Source organism: Zootoca vivipara, chromosome 2 (genome assembly GCF_963506605.1).
Source record: "Zootoca vivipara chromosome 2, rZooViv1.1, whole genome shotgun sequence".
Classification (NCBI taxonomy): domain Eukaryota; kingdom Metazoa; phylum Chordata; class Lepidosauria; order Squamata; family Lacertidae; genus Zootoca; species Zootoca vivipara.
In genome coordinates, this window is record NC_083277.1 from 85,306,381 (window position 1) to 85,334,104 (window position 27,724).

Below are 27,724 nucleotides of genomic sequence, written 5' to 3' on the forward strand. Positions count from 1 at the left end.
ATATATGGGCTCAGAGCAATAGACATGGGTCCTGCAGATACAGCTTGAGGCTGCATGAATGAGGTGGCAGGACAGGACAATTCAATTGCCCCTCCGTATTTTACTGATCCTCCTAAGATTTTAAAGCAAAATGTGCTGGGCAAGCTGAAAAGAAGCCTTGTTACTTAATTACTTCCAGGTAATTAAAACATGGGGCTCATCCAGATATATTTAGTAGAGGGCACAGCAGTAATCACCTGGTTCAGGACATATCATTCCCCAGGGACGAGCGGGAAATGTTTATGATGGTTCAGATAGGAGAGAAGTAGAACTGACGAGAGTGCAGAGAGGCAAGAGCTCCCTAGGGCAAACACATGTGCTTAAGATATTTGGAGAAGGATGTTGTGTATAGGGGTTTACACTGAGTTTCTGAGCCAGGATGGGCCAGCTGGAATGGTGGACTGGAGAGCACCAGTGGGGGGCAGTGAACGCAAGCTCCAAGGACAAGGAAGGGTGTACTGGAGGTGGGGTTGCTCTGGACATCATAAAGTTCAACAAGCTACAATTCTCAAAAGGGGCAGACCTCTCCACAGAACCATTGTGGGTGGAGATACTGGGCCAATGGCAATTTAATACTTCAAGAGACATGCTGTCATCCCCCTGACCAAAATGCTCGTGGTGATTTTGAGATGGAGATTGAAATCTAGGAGGCATCCGAAATAGGAAGTGTAGAAACCAGTGACTTAACTACCCTCATGTAGACTGGATACATGCATGTTCAGGTCATGATGAATAGCACTACCGCCATACAAATAGAAACAGGTCCCCAAATGCAGGTTGGGGTTAAAGGTGGGACCTGGGCTTGGAAAGGCTGAAGAATGCTACTATAGAAGATGACCATTAAATCAAAGCTGTCTTTCATAGAATGAACAGCAAAGCACACCCTTTTTGCATGACTTATGACATCACTGCATGATAGCAACACAACACATGACAAGAGTTTGCTCGGGGGGGGGGGGGGCAGGGAGGGTCCTAAATCCAAGCAACAAACAGGTGCCAATTACTCTCTGGATTACAAGATTGAGGAGCCACAAGATGGCTCCCACAACAGTCACTTTTCACGCATTGCATTATTGTTTCCACATTCACTAGTTCTAAAGGAGTGTGTCACAATTTGCTCTCACCTTAAGAAATTTGGAATTTTGGTCCTCTAACAGTAAGATCTCTTCTTCCATCTTTTTTATTTTGGCTTCAGCTGTTACCTTCTCCAGCTGCAACTTCTGCCGAGCACCTTCTTCCTCATCGAGCTGCTCCTCTAAGTCCTTAAAAAACAGAAAGCTCAACTCAGCTATATTATAACTTGCCCACAGTTTTCACATGGTCTCACCAAAGGTAAGTTAATGTACCAAAATTTAGACCTATTTTCTAATCATCCTACCATCAGCACATCAAGAGATACCTGTATGTGCGCCTGCATTTTCTTCTTTTCATTCTGTTGCACTTGGTTCCTTTCTTCTTCCTCTTCCACCCTGGATTCTAAATCATGCAGAATTTCTTCTAACTCTTGCTTCTTTGAAGCCAGACGGGCTCTCATCTCTTCAGCTTCAGCGAAGAGTTCTGTCTCTGCTTGCAACTGCTCTGCAAGAATATTTTTCTCTTCCAATAGCTGCAAATACAGTAAGAAAGTATTGTCAATCCTCCTTCGATATATTGTCAAAAACAACCATTTCATAGTTACGGGAGCATCTTGCATAGCTCACCCAGTCCTAAAAGTTGCTGAAAGAACAGGCATGCACAGACAACCACAGTTACCAGAAGGAAAGACTTTTGAATGATGCTATTGGCTGCAATCTTGTGTCTATTCCTCCAGTTGTTCTCAAGGATGGAACCAAGAAGGAATAAACTAACAAGAGGGAACAAATATATTCTTTATCTAGCCTAAGCTCCTGTTCACTATACCAGCCTTCAACTATTTTTGCCACCAGTAGCCATATATGTAGAGAGAAACTATACAGCATACAGGGGTATACTTTGGTCTTTCAAATTTCAGTGGCTCCCTATGCAAGGCCAAAATTCAGCATCCCCTGCCACTCACCTTCTGTTCTGCACATGTGCTATGTCATGGTTGTGACGCCCCCCGTGGCTCCATGCCCAGTGTGGGGGAACCAGTTACACTGCCCTAAACCTGCCTCTGATTATATGTATATATCCAGAAAAGATTGAGTTCAATTTCAAAAGAGATCCACTGTGCAGCTTCATACCCCTTCTCCAGGCCAGTCATTAAAATGTATTCACTATAACTCCTTGCGTGTTTATTTGATCACACAATATGCTTTCTATTCCTACACAAACTAGCTAGATGTATCTAACTACAGAAAGTTAAGGCGTTAGTTTTGCCTAGGTAGATAATAAAGTCATACATGCTATTAGAAAAAGGCCGACTTTGTGCATAGGTCAGATTGTGTATACAAACCTGTTGATGTTTCCTTTCCATCTCCTCAAGTTCTGCTTCTACCTTTGTCTGTTTCTCCTTCACCTTCAGAAGCTCCTCATCCTTAGCTTGAAGTTCTTCCTCCTGACGAGTAACTTGAAGCAGGGGCTTCACCTGCAAAGTGTGACACAAGAGGCATGTCACTTTTGTGCTGTTGAAAATTCCTAACCACCACCACCACCCTTTGTGGACAACCTACCTTTGTGAACACTCTCCACCACTGCCAATGCCGCAGCTTCAAATAGGCAGCACAATTTCTCTGCAGGACTTTCAATGCACTCAGCTGCTGCTGTTTCTTAGCAAAAGCCCTGAACACAAACCAAGGTTTTCTATTTCAGTTGGGAATGTTTGCATTTTCACAGCTACATCAAAGCATTTCCAAAGCCATATACAAGTGCAAGGGGGCAATACTCATGGCTTTTAAAAAAAATTATCCTAGCAATAAACTTATTCCATCAGACTGCTTCTCAATCTTTTTAGCAGTGAAATAACCATGCATCTGTCTGTAAATTCAGTGCTTTTGATTAAGCTAACTGAACATTTCCACAAAATCCGCACTTCAAATATAAGCGTCTGCCAATATTACTATAAACACTTACTTTCTGGCAAGGTATCCCCTGCAGACTGCCTGGAAGAAGATAATGATGTCTGTGATCTTCAGATCCCTTTCTTCTTCTAGGTGTGCCAGAACACCAGCTCGGAAAAAAATCTTGCTCTGTCCAATTCTATACAAGTTGGGGTCCAGCTCTAATGCTCTGATCTACACAAATATCCAAAACCCATTTGATTCAAAATTTATAAGGCAAAAAGATAATGGTTTTTAGCAATGTTATATTGCTACTGAATGACTTACCATGCGTTCACAAGCCTGCTTCCCATCCATAAATCCCTTAGGAATTGCATTAGGAGTCAGGATCTCATATCTACCAATCAATAAGAAAACAACTAGTTAAGCTCGGATCAAAATGTACAGGCACCAATTTTCATTTAATCCCCGTGCTATGCTTGACTAATGACAGAAAGTTTTGTTGAGGGGGAAGACTGGGTCTAACCACCAGAAATGATGTAGCTCTAAACATGCATTCTGCAGTAAAAGCCAAATCTAGTTATTATAGTACCTCTGTCTAAATTCTTGGAACACTATCCTGTTTGGAAATCCTTGCCGACAAATCCTTATTCCTTCCAAGACACCATTGCAGCGAAGCTGATCTAGAACGAGGTGCGGATCCAGCTTCCCAGCCTAAAGGCAGAGAAAAAGCTGTTACAGGACAGTACTAGCAGCTCCTTGTAATCATCCTTCTGGCTTTTACCCTTACCTAGTTAAAGGAAAAATTGGGTTTCTGAATACCTGTGCAAAACATGAAATCCAAACCCTATCATGTCAGCAAATACATCAAATGTCAATAGTCAATAGGCAAATGTCAATAGTATGAGTGCCTGGGAAGGAAAAATTAGAAGCACCTTTTAACGTTTGAAATGAACACATACCCTCTTTTCATGGTTTGGAATGATGCAGCGGACAAAATTTGGGTTAGTATTTCGCAGCGTGGCCATCAGTTTGGTGAGGGACTCCTTGTATAGCTGCCCCACGGTACGGAACATGCCCTTCTTGGTCTTGTAAGTCGAGCCAAACGCGGTCTCTGTTATCCCAGTGACTTGATCCAGGCCCACAATGCGGTCCACTGTAGGCAACAAGAACACCGAATTAAGCGGATTCAGGAAACAGAGCAGCGCAGGAGAGATAAAAGGTTCGACAAATGCTCTGCGCGACAAACGGTGGAAGGTGCCGCCTACTATGGCAAAGCGATCTACGTATATGTGGAAGCAGCAGGATTGAAAGCAACACACCAGGCAGAACATTGTAGCTTTTGCCATCACTACAAAGCACAAGTCACAGCTTTAACCGTCTAAAATGCACCAAAAGCCATTCCCTTTTCATACGTAAAAGGAATTTTAGACCAAGCTGCTGCAAATAATGTGAGTGAATATGTGGGAAGGTTTACAATAGAGCAAAAAAAATGCAAATGACAACATGTATCAAACTTTGCTAGAAACGAACCATGACTACCCTCCCAACAACTTCTGCTTAACTTGAAGTAAACATGGAATAATATTCCCATAGGAAATGGTAGTGGTGGGGGGGAATAATTAGGCCATTTTGTTTCACCACTGACATTCCCTTTACCACATCGTATGAAGTGCAATTCTGTGGGTATGTCACAGTAAATATATCAGTACACCTGAGATATCCACTATGTATGTGACAATGATAAGGCTTCTGTAAAGCTCTTCGCTTTTTTTGAGGAACAGAAGGGAAAGGATTTTCTATATTGTTTTCCTCTATGGATTATATAAATAAACCAAACTCTAAAGGCATATGAAACCAAGCACACATTTGGAGCAGGAGGACAGGGGGTAGAGAGATGTTTTTTGGTCAGTTAGCAAAAGAGAAATGCAAATAAAGTAAAAAAAAATCTCAGGACAGTACTGGGTATTCCTAGGAAACACCACATTAAAATCTTCAACCTAATATCTTGCTAATTAACCTAGTCATTGCACCAGGAATCTAACATCTTCTTCCCTGTTAGACCACAAACGCCTCAGCCTTAAAGGTTGAAATTCATACTAGGTTCAGGGAGTCCTTTCCCCTGTGTCCCTAGATAAATAAAAATTTAGACAACCTGGACATGCTGCTTGTACCGACCGACTAGCACTTCATAGTACTTTGAAGTTCAAGAATCTATCCCGCAGCTAAAACCACTGCCATGTCTACTTCAATTAAGTAGGCATAAATTACATCACAGTATTTACTAATGAGAGATCAATGCATGCTGCATCCTCCAATGAAAGAGGAGCCAAACTGTAACCAACCCCCAAGTTTAAGTGAATATGGGCCATATGCTTAAGTATTTGCACAAGCCTGTATTTCACAAAATACATTTTTTTCCTATCAGGAGTAGAAATCAGTCCCCTCTAGCGATCAAGGAAGCACCGCACGAGAGCAGATTCGCTTAGGAAAAAGCAACATGCTTCATTTTGAAACTACATCAATATGATTAACTTAGATACACCCACAGAGATACATAAATTCTCTGCTTATGTATGTATATTAGCTTACAACAAAAGCACAATCAGACACGTAACATTTGGAATGGTGGCAGTAAAAATCTAATAAAATGCCAAAGCAGGCTCCGTAACATACTTTTAGTGAAAAACAAAGCAGACTAAAGAGCAGCTTTAAAGTTTACCAAAATAAATACAGTTTTGCTAATGAGGTGATCTTATAGGTTTACTCAGAAGTAAATGCCACTCCAATCAACTGGGCTTAGTTCCTTGTAAGTCTGCTTAGGTGCTCAGCCTAGCTGAGATTTGCTTCAAGATTAGAAGTGCTCCTGGAGATTAATGGGCAGCATATACCCCTGGCAGAATTCGTGTACAGTGGGACCTCGACTTAAGAGCTATTCAACATCCGACGTTTTCGAGTTACAAGCGGGAAAAGTGGCCGCGCGCTTACGATTTTATCGACATCCAAACAGAAAACCCGTTCGCGGCTAGATGTGGTTTCCTCGACTTACGAATTTTTCCATTTCCAATGCATTCCTATGGGAAACCGCTTTTCCTATGGGAAACTCGACTTACGAAGTTTTCGACCTATGAGTGTGCATTCGGAATGGATTAAAGTCGTAAGTTGAGGTCCCACTGTACTTGGGCCCAAGTACTGATGGACTTCCCTCATAAGCTATCATTCAAAATATAGGCATTTAATAGAAATGGTACTAATATTGAGCAGCTTCTGAAATAATAAACATTCAACATGCCATTTAATGCCAGTGCAGCAAGTTGTATAAAGAAAACTTGCTTTGACTGCATTTTTTTTTAATTAAAAAAATTGTATACGGACATGAACATGTACAAATCATACCAAACCAGAGTACCGAGACTCCTAATTTCAAATACCCAAAGTCATCGGGATATGTTGGAGAAGCAAGCCTGTGTTTCAAAATGCAGCTACGCACTTGCAAAGCTTCTAGAAGTGCAGTACAAAAAATGAGACTATGTATGCAGCAGCAACTAAATAGGTATGTGCACAAGAACATTTGCCTTGTGGAGGCAACGCTAAGGTTAGGATGAAATGGAAGTTCATGCTTGCCTAACAAGCAAAAAAATGTTTTTCCTACAGATCCAAGTCCTGCTTTTAGGAGGCCTATGTTATTATTTTTGTTTTTCATTCATTCACCTGGTGTATCAGGAAGACCAGTAACATTGTCATAGAAAGAAGCTCTCTGAATATTGTGAATCTCTATGGCACAGAAACGGCAAGAACAAAGAGCAGATACACAAGACAGTCTAGTTAGTAAAGAGAAGACAATTTTGAATTGCAAGCAAGCTTTAACAAAGTGCATAACAGGTCACTATGGTGTAATGATGGATCTTCAGCGGTGTGTTGATTTCAGGGCCCAAACAGTGAACATAAAGGTGGGTGTCAGACTATAGATTTACAAGGAAACATGACAGTGATTCCATATTTCACAACAAGGAACCGTTTACTGAAAAAATGTTCTGAAATGGAACAATTGTTGTGTTCATGCATACTTTGGGACTGGTTTGCAGTCTCTTTAACAGAGAAACCAGTGCTTTTTTACTTTAAAAAAAATGTTTAGGGGTACTCTCATTTTCCTATTCATATTGAAATACTGCACCTCAATGAGGCTAAACTTAGATTTCACAAAATGTTCATGGGTATGCGTACCCCTGCGTACCCCCCCCCCCGAAAAAAAGCACTGAGAGAAACTATGTATGGACTGTGAAGCAATAAGCCCATGGTCACACCTTCTACTAAGTTTACAACTTAACTTATGACAGATGTGGAAATGCCCCCTTCTCACAATCCACGCGCGGTCCCTGCTCCAAAGCAGATACGGTACAATATCCCCAGATGGGTGTTTATCATAGTCATTACACATTTTTGAAACCTGGCTCCATAAAACCTCAAAAGCATATCTTCGGTCTTCAGCATGTTTACTTTTCTTCACTAAAGTTGACCTTAGCGAGGAAATAAAACTGCTAACATTGCGCCTTTGTATAAATCTATGATGGGCCACACTTGTATAGTGCAGATGGTAACTGTATCTTTAAAGGGATGTTTGTAGACCTGAAAATGATGCCGAACAATGGCAACCAAATTTACCAGGGGCCTTAAGCATGACCCCTACATACGGAAAGCAGACCATCTTGATTTGTTGCTAATTTTGCTAGCAGGTTAGGTTCAAGGTTCTTGTGTTAGCTCACAAAGCCCAAATCAACTTGGGCCCGAAGTACAGTACCTCAATGACCACCTGTTCTCTTATACACCACCTCACTCCCCAAGATCCTGGTGGTCCCTCACAGGCCTGAGGTTTGGTAGGCCTTCATTACAGGCCTGTAGGGGTTTGGCAGGGACCAGCCCCCCCTCCTTTGAGATACCCCATGAAAGCTGTATTTTCTGGACAGGCCTTCCCAATATGCATTTCTTTTTTAAACCAACCAGTATCTTCTCATGTTTTAAATTATGTTTTATAGATGTTTCTAGATTTTATTGTATTTTATGCTGTCAGCTGCCTTGATATATTTTATGTATCTATAGAAAACGCCCCTCCTACAGCACTTTCTGAGCACCCAGGAATCAGCTGGTTGTCAATAGCCATAAAACGCTTTTTTGCGCTTATGTCTGGTTTGTAATTTCCCATAGGCATCCGTTTGGTCACTATGGAACACAGGGATCCAAGATTAAGAGTGTCTTTTGGTGTAATCCATCAGATCCCTTCCTAAATTAAGTTAATGTGAAGCTAGGAGTTAAGCAGTCATTAAAAGGATACTAAATTATAACACCATATTGGAAGCACTCCAAGCAAAGCAACCAAGTTTTAAGAAGTGTTTTTGGTTAAGCAAGCTTATGTTCTGCCATACCAGGCACACAGAAAATTAACAATGCAAGAAAAAGACTTAATGTACTATTATGATAAAATCTTTAAGAGCTATTTAAACTTTGATTATTCAAAATTCTTAGTTTACAGTCCCGTTTTACCAGTGAACCCATTGCTGATAACAAAAACAGCAGCTTCGGTACTTTTACCTGTCATGAAAGGTTGAGAGTTGTTTAGTCGCAACAGACTTTCAAACTATCCTGAATGACTATGAAAAGAGTGTACTCAAAACACACTTGCAGCTAAGTAGCTTGATGTATGGAAGTGCAATCAACCCGTAATGACACATGTACAAGTAAATTTTGATACTGAAGCGGCACTTCAAACCCTCCTGCTGCCACTGCTGGCAGGAGTATCAGAGGAATTGCACTAACCCATGAAGGATTCATGGTAAGCTTTCCAGACAAGGCCCCCACTCACCCACCAGGATTTACCAGCTCATCTTATATAGATTAGGAGCAGAATCTTACCATCCTTCCAAAGCTCTGCCACAAATTTGTCTGAAGACTGGTGTAGAAGCGTAGCCACGTTGTCATTCAGAGGGTCCATATTCTTCATAAGCCACTCATCTGCCTTGTAGTCCACCTGGAATTAAGCAAACGGGGTAAATACCGGTAGCAAATATTGCATCTCCTCATATGTGATTGACATTTAAGCAGTGCTGAAATTGTGAGGAACCTCTGCACATACTGAACTCCCTTTTCAGACAAACACTGAATGTACCACACTGTCAAGGCACAACCTCTCCGTCACACTGAATGCATGATATGGGTTGTCTGAACAGGGTTTTTACGTGTACAGTGGATCCACTTAACATGATGCTTTCCAGACTCTCCCTCTGCTGCAAGTGACCCATAAGTCTTTCAAACTCATTTTAGAGATCACAACTTTCCAATGTTTACATGGCGGTAGGTTACTATTGAGAAAATGCCCCCCCCACTGATTGCAGGGTTATTATCATTAAAAATATATATATTCTGATTCTTATTTATTAAAATTATCCCACCCTTCTACCACAAGGTGCTCAGAGAGGCATTTGGAGTCCTGGGCAGCGCCTCACTGATGGATAACACTTTGTTCCTTGAGCCTGCAAAAGTTCAGGCTGACATTAACCCGGAAGTAACTACAAAGGTGGCTGAGTTTTTGTCAATAGTATCTCTTAAAGAGTGGTGAATGGCACAATTTGGCAGGAAGAAACTCCTCGTTATTACATATTTTACATGGCTGGGTATTTGTATATAGTTTAAAAATTTATATATGGATGTTTTATGATGGCCTATATTTGTAATGCCTAATAAAGGTTTGGCGAAGTAAGTAAAAGTTCAGGAGCTGAAATTGACTTGTCAGGGCAAGATATGAAAAAAACACTATGAGTTTCTGGCAACTACAGTCATACCTCGGTTTAAGTATGCCTCGGTTTGCGTATTTTCAGTTTAAGTACTCCGCAGACCTGTCTGGAACGGATTAATCCACTTTCCATTACTTTCAATGGGAAAGTTCGCTTCAGGTTAAGTTCGCTTCAGGTTAAGTACAGACTTCTAGAACCAATTACACTCATACTTCGGGTTAAGTACGCTTCAGGTTGAGTACTCCGCGCACCCGTCTGGAACAGATTAACCCACTTTCCATTACTTTCAATGGGAAAGTTCGCTTCAGGTTAGTTACGCTTCAGTTTAAGTACTCCATGGACCGTTTGGAATGGATTAACCCACTTTCCATTACTTTCAATGGGAAAGTTCGCTTCAGGTTAAGTAGACTTCCGGAACCAATTGTGTTTGTAAACCGAGGTACATGCTGCTAGAGGTGTATCAAAGGGGAAACAACTGATAGCAAGGCTTCTCCAGTCCTCGGCCCAAAGCACTAGCCAGTTACTATTTGCATCTCATGAACACGACCCAGCCTTCAAACTTTCAGGAGGGATGAATAGCAACATGGCTACCTCTCACCCCGCCCCACCCAAAATTCAGTAGATGTTTGATCATACTGACTTCGATTCAAGATTTGCAGGACCACCCTGCAAAGATCACAGTGGGATATAGACACTTTGAAACCCAGCTAGGTAATCCCCAGTGGCAAAATATTGATTCAAATTGTGAGGTACCCTGTTTCTCATATTTTAAGACATACCCATAAAATAAGCCATAGCAGGGTTTTTAAGCATTCAAGGAATATAAGCCATACCCCGAAAATAAGACATAGTGATAGGCGCAGCAGCAATGCCGGCCGCGGCAGGAGGAGGAGGAAAAAAATAAGACATCCCTTGAAAATAAGCCATAGTGTGTTTTTTTGAGGAAAAAATAAATATAAGACATGTCTTATAATATGAGAAACACGGTACCTTCTTCAATGATGAAGTTCTTCTACAAATTAACTGATTAATACCTATAAGGGCGAAATTGATTTTCTTTGAAGTACTGCAGCATGTGAAGTATCTTGCATGGAATCAAAATGGGCGCCAGAGTTTGGAAGCAACATATTTCACTCTTCAATCCTACCTGATGACCAGACTCAGGAGGCCAAACTTATTCTCAAATAGGAAGATACACAGGCTCCTGTAGCCTCTCAGAAATCCCACAAATGGGACACACTGATAAATGCTGAAGAAATCATATAGCATTTCATGCTTACCCTTCCTGCATAATGAATGATGCAGAAGTCTGCCTTGTCCTTCAGCTGCCGAGGCTTTTGGAATTTGGAATGGGTTCCTTGTTCCTGGACCAGTTTTTCCACAAATGTCTTATCAGTTGCTTTGGGGAACCAGCACTCTTCATCCAGGAGAGCAAGTACACCAGGGGGGTTGGCCTAGCAAGGATTAGTACATAAATAAATGTTTTATTGCCAGAATCTATTCTGTTCTCACCTCCCCTTGTTCGATATTCCTTTCACCGTACAGTTGCACCTGAGCAACACAGCTCAAGCAGAGCACGTGCTTATGCAGAAATAAGATCTATATTCGCATTTCAATGGGAGATACAAGTGGACATACGTGACTAATGGCAATGGATTCCCCCCCACAAGTCTGTTGATTTTGAAATCAGATACAACAAGGGAACAAGATACAAGCATATCAAGAAGTCTAAAGCATCAAGTTCAACCAACTTGACACTTTGCCTCACAGGATGTCTCATAGCAACACAGAGCTACCTGAAATGTAATCAAAATTATCAGAACCGAGGAAAGAGCTATTAAAGGTATAGGATGAGAAATAGGAAAAGAAACAGAGCTCAGTGACATATACACTGAAAGTCATGGTTCCCTACCAATCAGTTAGCTCACAAAATAATTTGGGCCACAAGCAAACCTACAGTACATTTGGGCATGTTCCAAGTTACCAGCGCCTTGTTAATCAGATCAAGTGAGGCACGTATTGCCTGTAAGAACATCATCCTGAATTTCAGTTCATAACAAATTTTTCTGGCTGGGTTATTTTTTATTATAAATGTGCTTTTTAAGTCGCCTGTTCAGTTTTTAATTAGAAGAGCAGAATAATAAAGCCACAAATGCAAATCAGGAGAGTAGCACTTGCTGGATTTGTCTACAGGCACACTTTACAGAAATGCCTCTTGATGCAATACTTAAATCCTTTAGAAAAACAAAAAAACAAAACTTGGATTGGTAAGGTGTATGGAATGATTTACATCAAAGAGAGATCTTGGTTGAGAAAGCGATGAGATGTTAAAAGGGCAAGGATGAAAACTTACAGGTCTTTCAATTAAATCAATACAGGGTTGCAGATCCAGTCCAAAGTCAATAAAGTTCCACTCTATGCCCTCCCTCTGATACTCCTCCTGCTCCAAGATAAACATGGTGTGGTTGAATAACTGCTGCAGCTTCTCATTGGTATAGTTGATACAAAGTTGTTCAAAGGAATTCAACTAGGGAAAAATATCAAGAAAGTTAACATTTTAGAGTTTTACAGCTTTTGCATTGGTATACTACAAGGTAAGTTTTGCAGGGAAAACCATTTAACAAGCAATTGGCCAAACATGCAGACAGTTTTGCAAATGACGCTATGATAGCAAGGAAATAAGGAAGACATGCTAATCTCTTACATGGAAACCCCATCTCATTCAGAGCTTACCAAGACTGCTTAAAAGTCATGAAAAGCCACTGAAAAATGTGGTCACGTGTAGAGTAAATTCTTAACTGTGAACTTTCAATATTGCAGTTTGGAGCTACTAGATCCATTGCAATGTTACAAAAATCTCCCAATCTGGTAAGTACTGGAGATTTCCTTTCATTTGTTTAAGTACCTCAAAGATTTCAAATCCAGCAATATCCAGGATTCCAATGAAAGAAGCTCCCTGTCTCTTGGTCCTATCCAGAGCTTTGTTAATGCGGTGAACAAGCCAGCGGAAAAGGCGTTCGTAGGTGGCTTTTGCCAATGCCTCCACAGCAAAGTCTGCCTGAAAATTTGAACAAGAATTTGAAAGAGGTCATAAGAAAATAGAAATATTAAGTTTAACACAGTTACTATTTCTAATAGAAAGATAATGAACCTGCTACTTCCTAGGTATATTTATTTTATTTATACCCCACCCTTCCTCCCAAAGGAGTATAAATGTTGCAGATGAGGTCATATTCTAATTAAGATCTAAGCTTGAACGTTGTACCACCTAGACACAGAAGGCCAGCTATTATGTGGCTTTCTAGTTTTTCTATAGGCACACACATATCAAACTGTATCTCACTGATCAACCACTGCACCCAGTGTACTGATGCTCAGTGTACTTGTCTCCTTATTTGGAACTCCAATGCTGAAGCTCAACCGAGAGGCATTGATGGGGATCCAGGCAATTTTGAAATGCCATAAAAAAACTTGTCAGCAGTTTTAGGGCTCCAAGTGAAACCCAAGGCCTCATATGCAGTCTTACTAACACACACAGGATATTTAACCACCCCCCAGGGCAAAGAGAAATGGTGAGAATGTTTTCTGGCCGGAAATTGGTGGCTACTTTGGGTGCAATAAGATTCGACATTTTGCATCACAGAGCTTACTTGTTCTTTGGTTTGTGCTTTCTGGACGTAGTCCCTGCCAACTTTAATGCGTGGAGTGAGTATTGCTCGAGTAAATTCCATTACATTCATCCCCAACAGGTGGCAGAGTTTCTGTGCAACTACAAATACAAACAATGCAATCAGTTACCAGAACCTCGACAACTGGTTGTAACACTAAATAAGGGTCCCCAAAAAGTATTCCCCACATTTCCTAATGCTAAGGAACCCTTTCCTAGTCAGCTTGTTTGCCAATGAACCCCCTGTGTATTGCAGAGGGCTCCAGTGAATGTTCTAGGCCAGGCATAGGCAACCTATGGAGAGCCAAGGTTGCCTGTGCCTGTTCTAGGCTGACAACTCAGTTCATATAGGCTTAGTGAGCCTTTGTACTACCCTACATGAACCAAGCGTACACCCTAGCACACATTCAGCCATTGCCCTGCAGCTACATGTTGCAGGGGAATGATGCTGGCAATGGTGGGCAAATTGACCTTCAAGGAAGCTTTTCCACCATTACCGATTCTATCAATGAGGAATCTCAGCATTTTCCAAAACACCATTTGAAAATCACTCAAGGAGTAACACCAGTACAGTCGTACCTTGGGTCCCAGACGACTTGGTAACTGCCCGTTTTGGCTCCCAAATGCCACAAACCCAGAAGTGAACGTTCTTTGGAACCTGAACGTCCGATGGGGCTTCCAATTGGCTGCAGGAGCTTCCTGCAGCCAATTGGAAGCTGTGCCTTGGTTTCCAGACATTTTGTAAGTCAAAAGGACTTCCGGAACGGATTCTGTTTGAATTCCAAGGTATCACTGTACTTCACATTAATGAAAGGTAGGGTGATGAGTAAGCTCTGCAACTCAACAAGTGAAGCCTTCCAAACAACCAATGCAATAAGATCATAATTCTAGCATTCATCCACCAGGAACGTGTACCTTGGTTTGCATATAATAAAACTTTGTGTTAGCATATAATAAAACTATCACTGAAACTCTGTAGATTCAGGAAATACAGATTAAATATAGTTGTGCTTCATACATGTCACAGCATACATTTTACCCAATATTAAATCAACGCTGGGGGTGGGGGGAATACTGAACCCACTCTGATGACAAAGCCAGTCACATACTACACTATGCATTAACAAGTTCCCTTAATAAATCCACTTAAGCACAAAGGGCTGAATGATACAGATGATCCTTGTCACAGAGAATACAAAAGTGAACTAAGAACGTGAGAAAAATCCTACTTGTGTCAGGATTCTCAAAAAACAAAAACAACCCCATGATTAAGAGGGAGATTAGACACAGATAGTATTAAATTATAAAGCCAGTCCTATGCACACCACCCTGTCACTTGAATGATCAGATTTTCTAAACTTAGCATTTACTGTCTCCAATTCTCCAAAAAGTCGTTTTTGGCTCCAGAATCACTGTCCCTGGCAGCATAATCACTGTATAGACCCAAGAAAAATAAACCGATTCAACTGCACATACCATTTTACTTGGGAGTTTTAAAGACTTTGCTGATAAGCTCTTAATGAGGTTAGAGTTCAAATACTTTTTCAAAGAGGAAATACCTCAACATAGTCTCAGGGATTCTGCAGTATTTAGTAGGCTTGGGAGTGGGGGGAACAAAGCACAAGATGTGTGAACAATACCAGTTTCTTACTAGTATCTGAAGGCTAGGACTTATCGTTACAACCACAGCTGCCTTTATATTGCAGGCATAACCAACATGGTGCTTGGGGCTGATGGGAGCTGCAGTCTTCAATGTTTGAATGGCACCACATTGGCAATCCTTGATATAGAGGGAGCTGTTTCTTTGCAAGCATCTATGCAGATATCAATCATTGATTAAGAAGATATACTAAATTCAAGTCTACTGTGCTTGTAATTATATTTACCCGTATTTTCCGGCATAGATGCCTGGTCGGTGTTTCGCTCTTTCTTGAAGGAAATGTTACCAAACTGCAGTACTGAGGATACCACTTTCAACATAGCTGGAGGCACACAAAAGAGCAGAGGACAAAAGCAGATAAATACATCATGTACTGTATACATGTTTGACAGGCAGTCAAGTTCAGTATGAAAGAAGAATATCTAACTGGATCAGGAAAACCACAGGACAGGCCCCCTCTGTTTCAGATAAGGTCATAGCTGTATCTGACAAGTCCAAGGTTTCAACAAGTCAAGGTATTTGTCAGAGGCTCAAACCCTAAAATAAAGGTACTGAAATCCTACACTAGGGTAATCCAGTTCTACACCAAGAAGTGATTACCCTTTTTTAGGATTTATGCTACTCTTGGAGTTAATGAACTACATCAGCGTTTCTCAACTGCTGTTCTGCGGCACACTAGTGTGCCGCGAGACGCTGGCTGGTGTGCCGCGACGTGCCGCGACGAGAAGGGCGATTTGCATTGTCACGTGCCTGGCGGCCGCCAATATACACCACTGACCCGCCGGAAAGCAATATTTCTCCTCCTCTTTCCCAAAGCTCAGTGCAAACGAGCCTGGCGGCCGCCAATACACAACACTAACCCGCCAGGAAAGCAATATTTGGCAAGTGTTTCTTACAGTCATAATTATAATATAGGGCAGCACAGAGTTAAATTTTCTAACTTTTTTAATGGTGGTGTGCCTCGTGATTTTTTTCACGGAACAAGTGTGCCGTGGCCCAAAAAAGGTTGAGAAACACTGAACTACATAATACTGAACTTACTTTCTGCATTTTTACAAAAATGTTACGGGTTTTAAGTATAAAAACACACATTTCCCTGCTTAGAAAACCGAAGCTATTTCAAACATACCCAATATTTCATCATGAGAAAATCCCATGATATACATGGCTTCCATTGTCTCCTGAAAGTTATCCTTATCTTGCTGGCCAGGAATGGGCACGTAGCCATTGGACAGGAATCTGTAGTTATTAAACCCTTCAAGGAGTAAATCAGCTGTATTGAGGAGGAAAAACGCAAGAGAGGTTTCTTCAATACACTGGGTAAAGTAACTTTCCATTCATTTAATCCTAGGGTTGCCATACTTCAAAATGCAAAATCCCTGACATCTGCAATGTGGTTGGGCTTTTGTAGGGAACGAATCCAAATTGTTGAGCTTTTGTGGGAAAACCTCCCCCCAAAATAATGGTGTTTCCACTGCTTCCCCCCCCCCCCTAATACTGCCATACATCCGGATTTTCCCTGACATTTTGCCAATTCGGCAAAATTCCCCCCTGCACCATTTTTACACCCCAAAACCAGGACATGGCAGGAATTTTCCAGACGTATGGGGAGCCTATACAAGATGTTATGGCAGGCCAGTATTTTATTCTCTAACAATGACAATGTTTAAACAGTTCAAAGAACAATTCACTAGTATTTATAAACTATGGGCTGGAAACAAACAAACAAACAAAAACTTTCCAGAGGACAAATGTAGACAAACAATATTCCAGAAGACACAAAAGTAAAAAATTAAGAACATCTACATCTGGAATGCTGATGATCCCAAGAAGAAGTGGAAGCCTTCTCACAATACCATGTTTCTCCGAAAATAAGCCATACCCCGAAAATAAGCCATAGTGATAGGCAGTTTAACCTTGTAGGTTAAACTGTACCATACTTAATAAAAAAATAAGACATCCCCTGAAAATAAGCCACCATGGTTTTTTTTGAGGAAAAATAAATATAAGACGGTGTCTTATTTTTTGAGAAACACGGTAAATTTGTGTTTCGTCTAAAGTGTAAATACCATGCTGCTTTGGTCTACCAACAGCACCTTGGCACTATTCCCAGCTTGAGTACTCTTCTGTCCAGTGTGAGTTTGATAACTGATGCCAGCACTCCTTTAACTGCCTGTGGCTTGAAGCTTATGTGTTTCTGTCCAGGAAAGGGCTCAATAAATTTTATAAAGCTTTAGACTGTAATTGTCTGCTGGATCTGTTAATATGGGTGATGCAGATTTCATTGAGGCCTGCACCGCTGCAGCATTCCAAATGCAGAACCTGAACTCCAAATACCGAACTGAAGCCTAGCTGCAGAGTTCATTACTTAGGAATAACTCACCCAAGGTATCTTGGACAGTGCCAGTCTAAATGACCTTACAAACAGAGCCACCTGTGCCCTTTACACATGCAAAAAGACGCTAAAACCATGAAATCAATTCAGCTTGTTTAAAGGCTGCAACTAATAAATTCAAAAGAATAATGCACTGGCTCACCTTTCAAGTGTTCACCTGCCCCGGATAGAAGCTGATAGAAGATATGAAAAGTCCGCTCATCTTTGGCTTGACGGACGGCACGTGACTTTTCTAGTAGGTCTGAGCCAGAGCAATTAAGGATTTTTATGGACAACTATGCATTTTTGCCATGAAAAGGAAACAAACTCCTCCTAATTAACAACACCAATCCCCCACCCCATTTCTTTTCACACATTCTATTTTGCACTGTGTCTTTATCAGCACCAGAAATTCTCAGGGTAGAATCTGATGTGTGAAATCAGTACCTCTGAAATCATTAGAGGTCCTACACTTCTTCCAAATAGTCTGAGCTACATCCACCATGGGCTGCACTATTCATAAATTAATCAGATCAAAATTGTTTCCTTGAGTCTTCAAGAGAGAGAGAGAGAGAGATCACAAAATCCATAAATTAAGCAGAGGTGCAATACTACTTCACAGCCAACTTAGAGAGAGACATGGATATGTCACTGAAAGGAGAGATAATGTTCTCCTGGTATGTGGGAAACTCCCTCCAAGCTTACAGGCTGTGGATAAACTGCTGGTGCTTGACTACTAAATGCCATTAGGCTCTGATTCAGAAGATTCAGCAACCCATGATTCCTGTTTGCAATTGCTCAGTGGCAAGATAAATGCTCTCTGCATGTGGCAATAGCCACAGGTCTTTTTCAAACTACTTAATCTTCCAGAGCTAAGCTCTAACAGAGGAGGCAGCTTTGGACGTATAACCCTGCTATGAGTAAATCGTCCATTTAGGGAAGACTTGAAGGAAATGTGACATTTTTAAATCATCATCATCATCTATTAAATTTTTTAGTCCCTCTGGGCAACCCAAAGTGACCTACAACCAACCAACAACCAAATTAACAACAAAATAAAACACCACATAGATACACTAAAACTAAGGAGGTAAAGAAATACATTTAAAAATTTCCACCAACTTCTAAAAGGCCACAGATAGTTAAAGGCCAAGGGCCTGGTTATAGAGAAAAGTTTTTGCCTGGAGCCGAAGAAGAAGAAGAAGAAGAAGAAGAAGAAGAAGAAGAAGAAGAAGAAGAAGAAGAGGAAGAAGACGTAATTGTTTTTAAAAGAAGGTTGAAGGAAAAAAATAGAGTGGAAATGTGAAAAGAGCAACTGAGGGAGCTGGATTTCAGAAGTATGTATTATAAAGGAAATATAAGGCAGAACAAAAACATGTAAAAAAATAAGGTATGATGATCAAGGGAAGGGTAAGTATTGTGTAGGAAATATATATGCCATTTTGGGTGGGGGTGCATTTCAACAGTGGATTTCAACACAACAGAAAGGAGCAAGATATACAACATGCGAGTCCATGAAGCCTAGATGCTCCATTTTTATTTGCTGACAGAATCATATGGCAAGCTCCTCTCTTGATTCTAGAATCTAGAGGCCCTTAAGAAGTTCATACTTCAGGGAGCTTTGCAAAGTGTTGTGTCTCCAACCATGAAATTGGGATTTTGCTTGCGTACTGTTTTTGAGCTGGCTATAACAGTTGAATGGATTTCAGAAAGGGAAAAGTAGGGAATTTGGAAGTGCAGCATATGTAGATTTGAGGAAAATGTGGTAAGCAATCAAAATGGTTGCAAGAACTCCATGCTAAGTGCCAGGGAACTCCCAGAGGGTTGCGGGAGGAGAGGGAGGCCAGATTGGGTTACAGGGATCCCCAGCTCCTCCTCTCTAGCACCACCTCTTCCAGCCGGGATAGCAGCGAGTCGTCCAATGGGGAGGAAGGAGGGGTGGTCAGAAAGGTGGGGAGAGGGCTCAGAGAAGGTAGCGAAGAACCCTTGCACTGCCTGCAACAGGAGGTTTCAGAAGGGGAGACGTTGTTTCCGGCGCCCTATCTGCGCAGAGAGGTCAAGTGCAAAGAGGGTAGGCGGAGAATGGGGGTGTCCAAGTTCTTCTGTTGGGCTCATAATAGGAAGGGGGCACTCCCAGATTCTGCGAGTGACTGAGATGACTGTGTTTTAGTTAGCTCTGCACTGTACATAGTATGCACAATAAACCTGTAAAAAGCCAGGTTGGAGTCCAGCGTCGTTACTCGTGTGTAACCACCTCACGCCCATTACACTAAGTCTTCCCCTTTCTGTATTCTGACCTGCAGACCTTTGTGCAATTGTCACAACCAGTCACAAAAGCTGTAAAGTAGTTACTCATTTTAATTACTTCCTATCATATCTAGTCCACTGGTAATTTCCCCAGCAACAAAATCACCCAGGTGCAATTTCAGTGTATACCAAGACAGAACACAGCCTTGTAACTCAGTCTTCAGATGACTCAACTGATGAAGCTTTATTTACTTCAGCAGAACCTGAGCCTATACAGCACTGAGAATTGGGATAAATGTTGACCAGCCTATTGTGGCATATTTTAAAAATTGCGTACCTTGCAAGTCAGGAGTGTGCACCAGAATTTCCTCAATATTAAGGTTTGTGCATATTTGGTGCTTATTTTACAAACCAATAGTGCAGAAGTGGACCTCTACATGAGCCCCAAGTTCTCAAACATAGCCACTGAAGAAGTGTCTACTATATTTTAACCAAGCCATCAATACACTTTCCCAGATCATAATCAGAGTTTATCAAATGAGCTACTGAGAACAGGATACATGTTTCAATGTTGGCCCCAACAATATAACCAGTAACATCAAAATTTATTCTGATGAACTTGCCCTGTAGGAAAAACACATATAAGAAATTACTACCTTACAAATTCAATGCATCCAAGTTTATTTAAAATGAGAAGCAGCAATACCTCTCAACTACAGCTACATTTTACCTTTACATCCATTAAATCAATGTTTGAATGCATTTCTTAGTGTATCACTATTATTACGCTTTGATCAGGTGAAGATAATTCACAATGGATTTCTCCTTCAGGGGAGGAATTCTCTCTTATCAAATCAGAATTTAAAAACCTTCACTACTGGAGATTACTTCTATACAAAAATAAATCACCATCTGGACTGCATTAAACTACTCATTACAAAAATAGTGCCAGAGCCATTGGAGTGATTATGTTCACAACATCAATGCAGACTTAAATGAAAAATGTAATAGGAAACAGATGCTTAAGGACTTTTACAGGAAAGAAACTTTACTGCATTCACGTCTTTGCACCTCCTGTAAAAACTGAGCAAAACAGCAGCGCAGCCTGCGAACTTTTAGCCAATGTCCTATCTGTGGAGCTACCATTAGGTTTCAGATAGCATGTATGAGAAGAAGCCTAAATACGTCTACTCTGCAATGCCATCATACTTTGGACAGATTGAGATTTGGTTGATCTAACTCATCCCAACCCAGTTACAAGAAAAGGCCTCTCATTTGTTTGTTTTTTTACATACTCTCGTCTGTGCTTATGAATATTAAAATATTTGGCCACAATGTGTTTCACAATGTCATTCAGTGACTTCACATCCGAGATAAAAGATTTTAATTAGGGACTCACAGCCTGTGCTCTTTGTCATGGTGCTAAACTATTTGTTTATTTTGTCATGACATTTATGCCCTGCCTTTTATATTGTCCAAGTGCTCCTCCTCCTTTTCCCCAATTTTTATCCTCTCAACCACCTTCTGAGGAAGGCTAGGCTGAGAGGGAGTGTGACTGGCTCAAGGTCACCCAATGAGCTTCATGGCTGAGTGGGGACTGGAACCCTGGTCCCCCTGGTTCTGGCTCCACCATGTACTGTATATGCACACCTACAGGGTACTACTGATGCTCAACTTGTAGTAGTCATTTAAAGTTTACAAAGCATCAATATTATAATGAAAGCAAGATTGGAAGGCTAGTCATAAGCTAAATAAATGGAGTGACTATATGCTGCTACCTCTCCTCTTCTAGAGAAAGAGGTAACAAATTGGTTCTTTCTGTTGTAAACTTCAGCTGTTACATGACTTGCTCATGGAAAAATTATCCCTGAGCTCTTTTTTTAAAAAATGTATCATAGGTAAACATGGAATTTAATCGGGAGGGGATTGCTTATTTATCCAAGGCATGTTTACACCAACACAACAGGGGATGGATTCATTTAGACTGCAATGCTACACCCAGGCACCACAGAGTAAGACCCATTCAACTCAGCTGGACTTCTAACTAGGCATGTATTGGATTGCACTGTTAGACCAGTAACTGGCACAGACCCTGGTACTTATGGAATATATGCAGACAATGATCTAAAATTTCATGCACCTGAATCAAGATTTGTTTTGGCCCAAGTGATACGTAGCTTTGTAATGCAAGTTTGGTTGCTTCCAGCGTAAGTCTGGGCATTGAAGACCAAGATTAGAGGGGGGGGGAATTCCCCCCTCCCCAAAGAGAAGAACTACTGCATTTCAACAGGTTTCTGAAGAGTAGATCTGCCTAGAAAAAATAGTTTAGCATTTAATTAAGGTTGTTTGGTTTAAATTTAAAATTTAAAAACTTACAAAACGAGAGGAATTATCATTTTTCACAGTCTTTGCATTCCCAAAGGATTCCAAAATGGGATTGGCCTGTAGAAGCTGACGTTCCAGTTCACCCTGGGGGGAAAAGGCAACCCACAGACACAAACACAAAGTTAGGCAACTCCAATCCAAGAGCAGCACAATTTCCTAGGTGCGGTTTCCGTTTTGACCGCATATGTCTTCTCAATACAGCATCTTCAAATATATGCTTAATGCTGTTAACAGTTGAGATGGACAACATTATAAAAAACAGTTGGAAAATATGGTATTAAAAACTAAAGAAATAGATACAATTTATGTTAGGGCTAATGGATAAAGCACAGGGTTGACAAACTGCCACCTTTCAGGCAATTTTTGAGGAAAAAAATTATGCTCCATCTTCCACTTAAAAAAAAAACTTTGTGAAGTAGACATATATCATTTTAACTAATCATCTGTGCAGCACAGATTTCTGCTCCCACATCTAAACAAAACTTATAGGATTGGTTTAGACTGAAGTGAGCAGTGTTGCCTTAGCTCTGGCTATTCTCAAACTTGAGGTGAAACAGTATTTCAACTACGAGCACAGGACACACAATTAATTTTGCAGTTTTTTAGAAAGGTTTTTAAGTCTGAGTTGCCAGCTCAGACATATCTGGGAGAACTCTTTTCCCACTGCTGTCCATGTTAACACCTGTGTGTATCCATTAGCCCAATGAGGAGTCAAGTTGGTGAAAGATGAGATTTTCCCTGCCATGTCTTGGATAGCAAAGGTGTGTGGCAGAGTGGAATTGTATCTGGAATATAACTGCAAAATTAATAATAGCACCGCTAATAGGTCTGCTTTTTCCAGTCAATCTTGTTTGTAGAAAACATATGAACCTTAGGCTACCTAACAATAAGCGGCCTCCATCCAACTGCTTTGAAATACCAATACTTCACAGTACGATTGGTTTTGTTTGGTCCCAATTTTATATATAAGATAAAGATTTCTGTTGGTTAATGTTTGTACAGTACCTTTTTAGAAATGCATTATCTGAACAGAATTATCGCTTAGTCTCTTGACTGAACATTCTCTGCTTATCCAGCTAACATCAAACACTCACTGGTTTCAGAGAAGCAAGTGCTTAACTCTCCTGTTGGAGTTAAACAAGTGAGCTTTATACAGGGTGAGTCTTTTAAAAGAGGCCCCGTGGAACATGTGTACTCTGTATCCACGGGGCTCTTTTAAAGGACTCACCCTGTATATGCAATGCTTTGGCAGAAGAATGTAACGTAATTCAATGTGCTTTTTCTGAATGTTTAACTAAGACTACACCATTCTATCTATAGTAAGAGGAAGTGCAAGGCTGGTTGATATCCATGATAAAAAAACCCCCTTTCATACAGGAAAGACACATATTGTTGCCTTTTGCATCTTAACTCTACATGGCAGGTTCTTGCTAGTTCCTCCTTTCTAAGAGATTACCCAGCAAAATGCCTTTCAATGCGCACTGAAAAGCACAAAAACAAAACAAAACACAGAAACCAAGTAATAGGGGCTCAAACAGCTAGTTCAGAGTCAATTCAAGTGAGCACACATCTGACAAGCAGAAAAGGTCGTAATTGTTTGTAAACAATATGAACTGCAGAAATGAGCTCTATGGAGTCTGCAGGAATACATCTAGTCAAGAACCGAGTTTATCTCAGTTTGGACAGTTACAAAAAACTGAAATACGCCAAGATAAATCATTTCATGGAATACTGATGCTACCTCCTGTTAACAGCCCAAACACACTAGCATAGTGTGCCTTTAGCTGTTTTCTCAGCAAGCAAAATAAAATTTCAGACTTCACTTGAAGAGAGACATTCATTTGCACCCCCCAAGTGTGTAATCAATACAACAGGTTTAATCTGTTATTTTAGTCTCTATGAAGTCAGATCTTGAGGTTTGTATAATTGCTTGCCTATAACACAGAAATTAAGAACTGGTAGCCCTCCATATCTTGTGTACAGTACTCCCAAGTCCCATCAGCCCCAGCCAACATGGTCAGGGATGACAGGACTCTAGCAAACATGGAGTGTTACAGATTCCTAATCCCTGATATGAACACTTTAAAATAGGTTTCCTAGTTAATCTTACTTATGGCTCTAAAATGCCTGGCGCACTTGTCTTGGTGTCATGCATCAGTCCCATGTGAGGAAACAGACAAGAGGCCTATGGAGACCACCACCCCATTCTGCAATGTTTCACAGAACCTTGAAACCATAGGCAAGATCTACACTGGCTTTCACACATAAATTCAGGGAGATCTTGGAAAAAGCATCCAAAATATTGTGAAGGTGTGGTAACATGCAATATATTCATGCAAATCAACAGTGTAATGATAGGTATGAGAGGCTTTGCTCTCAGCATCCCTGTGATTTGACTCATTTTGAGAGCGGGGTGAGAAGCTAGAAGAGTTACATGCTACTCACATACAACAGGGATCCACTCTGCAGTTCAAAATGACAATGAAACAGAATGTTAATGGTTATGAACTTATGAAACCTACAGAAACACACTGGAATTAAAAATACAAAACGGCTTTATTGGGTTCCTATAGGAGAGTTTACTCATCTTTTTAATATAGAAAATCTGTTGACAGACCCTTCTTCAACTTCACAGTATAAAATAAACCCGATGAATATGACACCGGGTAGCAAAAACTTTTATCTTGTTTAAAGGAGATCCATCCATGTTTTGCTCTACACTCCAAGAGTTATTCTCCAGTTACCCTAGTCTATGGATAAGAAGTCATTCAAGCTCTCCTACTGATTAAGCAGTGGCCCATAACGGTTATAGATGGAAGAGCTATAACAGAATCTGTTTGTTTGCTTTTTCATAGAAAGTAAGCAGTATTAGCCTTTCCCTTGCTGAAGGTCACATATTGGACCAAATAGCTAACCAGTCAACCACATACCAAACCATAGGTGGTTCAACCTTCAGCAGTACTTAGGCTGCTCCTAAAATAATCCACATGCCAAGAGAGAGTCACAGCGAACTCCTACTCACCCCAAAAATCTTAGTTTCAACGTCAAATACCTGTACATAGTACAAGGCATCACTTCATGACATTATACAGGAAGTAATAGGCCACTTATTTAATTAGGCAGGTGACAGCTTGAGTAAAAAAAGAATGGGGAGCAAGAAGAATCCAGAACAATCACTCCTGGGATTCGAATGCCCTCTTTCCTCACTGGCCTCTAGAACTAAGAAATTATGCAGTCATAGGTTGACTACAGTTCAGATTTATCCTGAGCTGCAGGAAATCTCTAGGCATACCAGCACTAAAACACTCCTGCTTTCCCCATAAAGTCAGCAAAATATGGAACAATGATGCCCAGCAATCTGGGAGAATCTGTGTCTGACTACTTTGTCAGTTGCGCTGAGTAATATGCACGCTCAAAGGACAATTACGGGATATTGGTGTTTCTGTACATGTGCAATAATGAAGTTTACTCTTAGCTGCATGCCTGTACCAGAAATTACTTGTATACTTATATTGGATGCTGACAGGTAGTCTCCTAAAAATGTAAAACAAGAATGATTAAGCCTATATAAAGTTTAGAAGCATAAAAAATACACTTGCCTGGTGCTTCACTGGCTTAGGTGACTCGGGCTGTTTGTTGTAAACAAACAAATTCACATGTTAGCAAATCTGACCTTGCCTTCCCATCCATCACCAAGATTTCACTCTCATATACATGCTAGTATGTTTTCTTTAGCCACTGTGTTCGTCGTGGCAATAGCTAAATTTTAGCCAGATAGAATTAAATGTGAACTTCATTCAAGGAAAGCTGAAGATCTAAAAGTACTTTTTAATCTTATTTCATGACTCCAAGTCTGATACTGGCTTCTTTTAGAAAAGGTATAGATTGGTAATACAATATACACTGTATGCTCTCAAGACATAATTAAATACAATGTTTCCAAAAGGTTTTGACAAAAAAACAACCTAGAATTTTTATTTTCTGGATCACATAGAAGTCTCTAGGCAGTGTATTTAATTTCCTTTGCCAGGATTCAACAGGCCTGATGTGCATTCAGGGCCTCCAACATGCATACAGATGTGTGCATGCAAGAGCTGTGTGCAGTGTTTGCACATGCAGGGGAATTCCTAACTCGGAAGAAAACACAACACAAACATGTAGAACTCCATATGTGAATCAGAACTCTGTATCACTCTAGAGTATTTCCCAAACTTGGGATACAGTAGCACAAAAATTGCCGAAGTTTACATATGGGTACTGTGCCACACACAAAAATTCCAAAACCCAACAAACTGAGATGTCATTTTCATTATCCATAATGCCTTTTATCAAAATTGGATTATCCACACAAGGGATGCTAAATAAAACCTATTTGTTAAAGATGCAATGTCAAATATTGGTTCATAGAAAGCAACACAGCTAAGACCAATGGTGAAAAATTCAATCCTGTGCTTCTGTGACATCAATTGGACAACTCAAGTACTCATTTATATTGCACTATACAATGAATATTGTGGGCAGATAAAGCCCATGTTCCAAAACATGGTGCCTTCTCCATAGCTATAAGGCAATAGCAGTTTAAAGAAGAACATTGTGCTCTACAATTGTTTGTCAAAGCAAGAAAAAGTTTCGGAAGGCAACAGTAGGGAGTTTTCAGGTGCAAGTTACACAAACAGATGCTTAATTGTTGCAAGTTACAGAATTAAAGGAGGGTAGCAACTAAATACCTTAATAGTTCTAAAGCTACAGAATGTGGTATGCCTTCACAGTGTCTTCAGAGGTAATTTAATGGTGTTCCGTTTCTCACTTCCCCATATAGCAGGAGAAGTGCATCTGCTCTGCACGTGCATACATATACAGTGTACACACAAATCTATACCACCAGAACTAGTGGAAACCAAGATATGGACTGCTAGGGACAGAGGGCATGTTTTGTGCCCAACTACGACACCGTCCCAAATTCATTATTCTTCTGTCAACAACGGTTAGTCAACCATCCATTCACATGAACAACATGAAAAGTGTATACTCGGATACCATTTTGGTATGGGACTAAACCCCAGCAACAGAGGAAGGGACTGGTTTTATGTCCTATGCTTCATGTTGCTGTTGATTTTGCTCCACAAAACTCATTGCTAGCCCTTGAGAGCCAAGACAGTTCCATGAATAATCCTTTCCTTGGATTCCATTTTTGGGGGTATGCTCAAGTACTGGTCTTCAAGTGGTGAGCTGGGACCCACTAGTGTGTTGTGTCCTGATTCAATATGGGTCGTAACAGCTGGGACTATTAGGATGCAAATATATGGCAAAATTTAAGAAATGGGTCCCCAAATGCATATTTGGGTTAAAAGTGGTTCCTGGAACTGAAAACTTAAAAGTTACCTGTGCTAGACCTAACAGACTCCTAGGATTTGTATCTATTAAATGCCCAATGACTTTAAATTTTTCAGTCCCCAGTTACAGGGCACATCTCTATCTAGAGGAATAGGAGCCACCCAACTGCACACTAAAAGCACATGGTGTATCTGGTACCGGATCCTCCTTACCATAGTTGTCAAGTTTTCCCTTTTCTCACGAGGAAGCCTATTCAGCATAAGGGAATTTCCCTTA

The 27,724-nt window shown here is 40.7% G+C and overlaps 1 protein-coding gene across 3 annotated transcripts in view; it reads right to left on the bottom strand.

The window, feature by feature from the left end:
- The window catches only part of MYH10 (myosin heavy chain 10), a 72,711-nt gene that overhangs the window by 21,013 nt on the left and 23,974 nt on the right, over nt 1–27,724 (bottom strand). Inside the window, exons 6-25 of one of the 3 annotated variants that reach the window (XM_035104703.2) lie at nt 25,714–25,743; nt 24,560–24,577; nt 22,106–22,198; nt 20,290–20,353; nt 17,646–17,744; nt 16,238–16,381; nt 15,335–15,430; nt 13,432–13,550; nt 12,687–12,839; nt 12,135–12,308; nt 11,062–11,235; nt 8,904–9,018; nt 3,959–4,152; nt 3,589–3,710; nt 3,324–3,393; nt 3,070–3,230; nt 2,670–2,778; nt 2,453–2,584; nt 1,439–1,645; nt 1,164–1,301 (exon numbers count right to left, since the gene is read on the bottom strand). In XM_035104703.2, the coding sequence (XP_034960594.2) occupies nt 1,164–1,301; nt 1,439–1,645; nt 2,453–2,584; nt 2,670–2,778; nt 3,070–3,230; nt 3,324–3,393; nt 3,589–3,710; nt 3,959–4,152; nt 8,904–9,018; nt 11,062–11,235; nt 12,135–12,308; nt 12,687–12,839; nt 13,432–13,550; nt 15,335–15,430; nt 16,238–16,381; nt 17,646–17,744; nt 20,290–20,353; nt 22,106–22,198; nt 24,560–24,577; nt 25,714–25,743 (2,412 nt within the window). The remainder of the gene's footprint in view (nt 1–1,163; nt 1,302–1,438; nt 1,646–2,452; nt 2,585–2,669; nt 2,779–3,069; nt 3,231–3,323; nt 3,394–3,588; nt 3,711–3,958; nt 4,153–8,903; nt 9,019–11,061; nt 11,236–12,134; nt 12,309–12,686; nt 12,840–13,431; nt 13,551–15,334; nt 15,431–16,237; nt 16,382–17,645; nt 17,745–20,289; nt 20,354–22,105; nt 22,199–24,559; nt 24,578–25,713; nt 25,744–27,724) is intronic. The other 2 variants (XM_035104704.2, XM_035104705.2) reach the window with 2 other exon arrangements.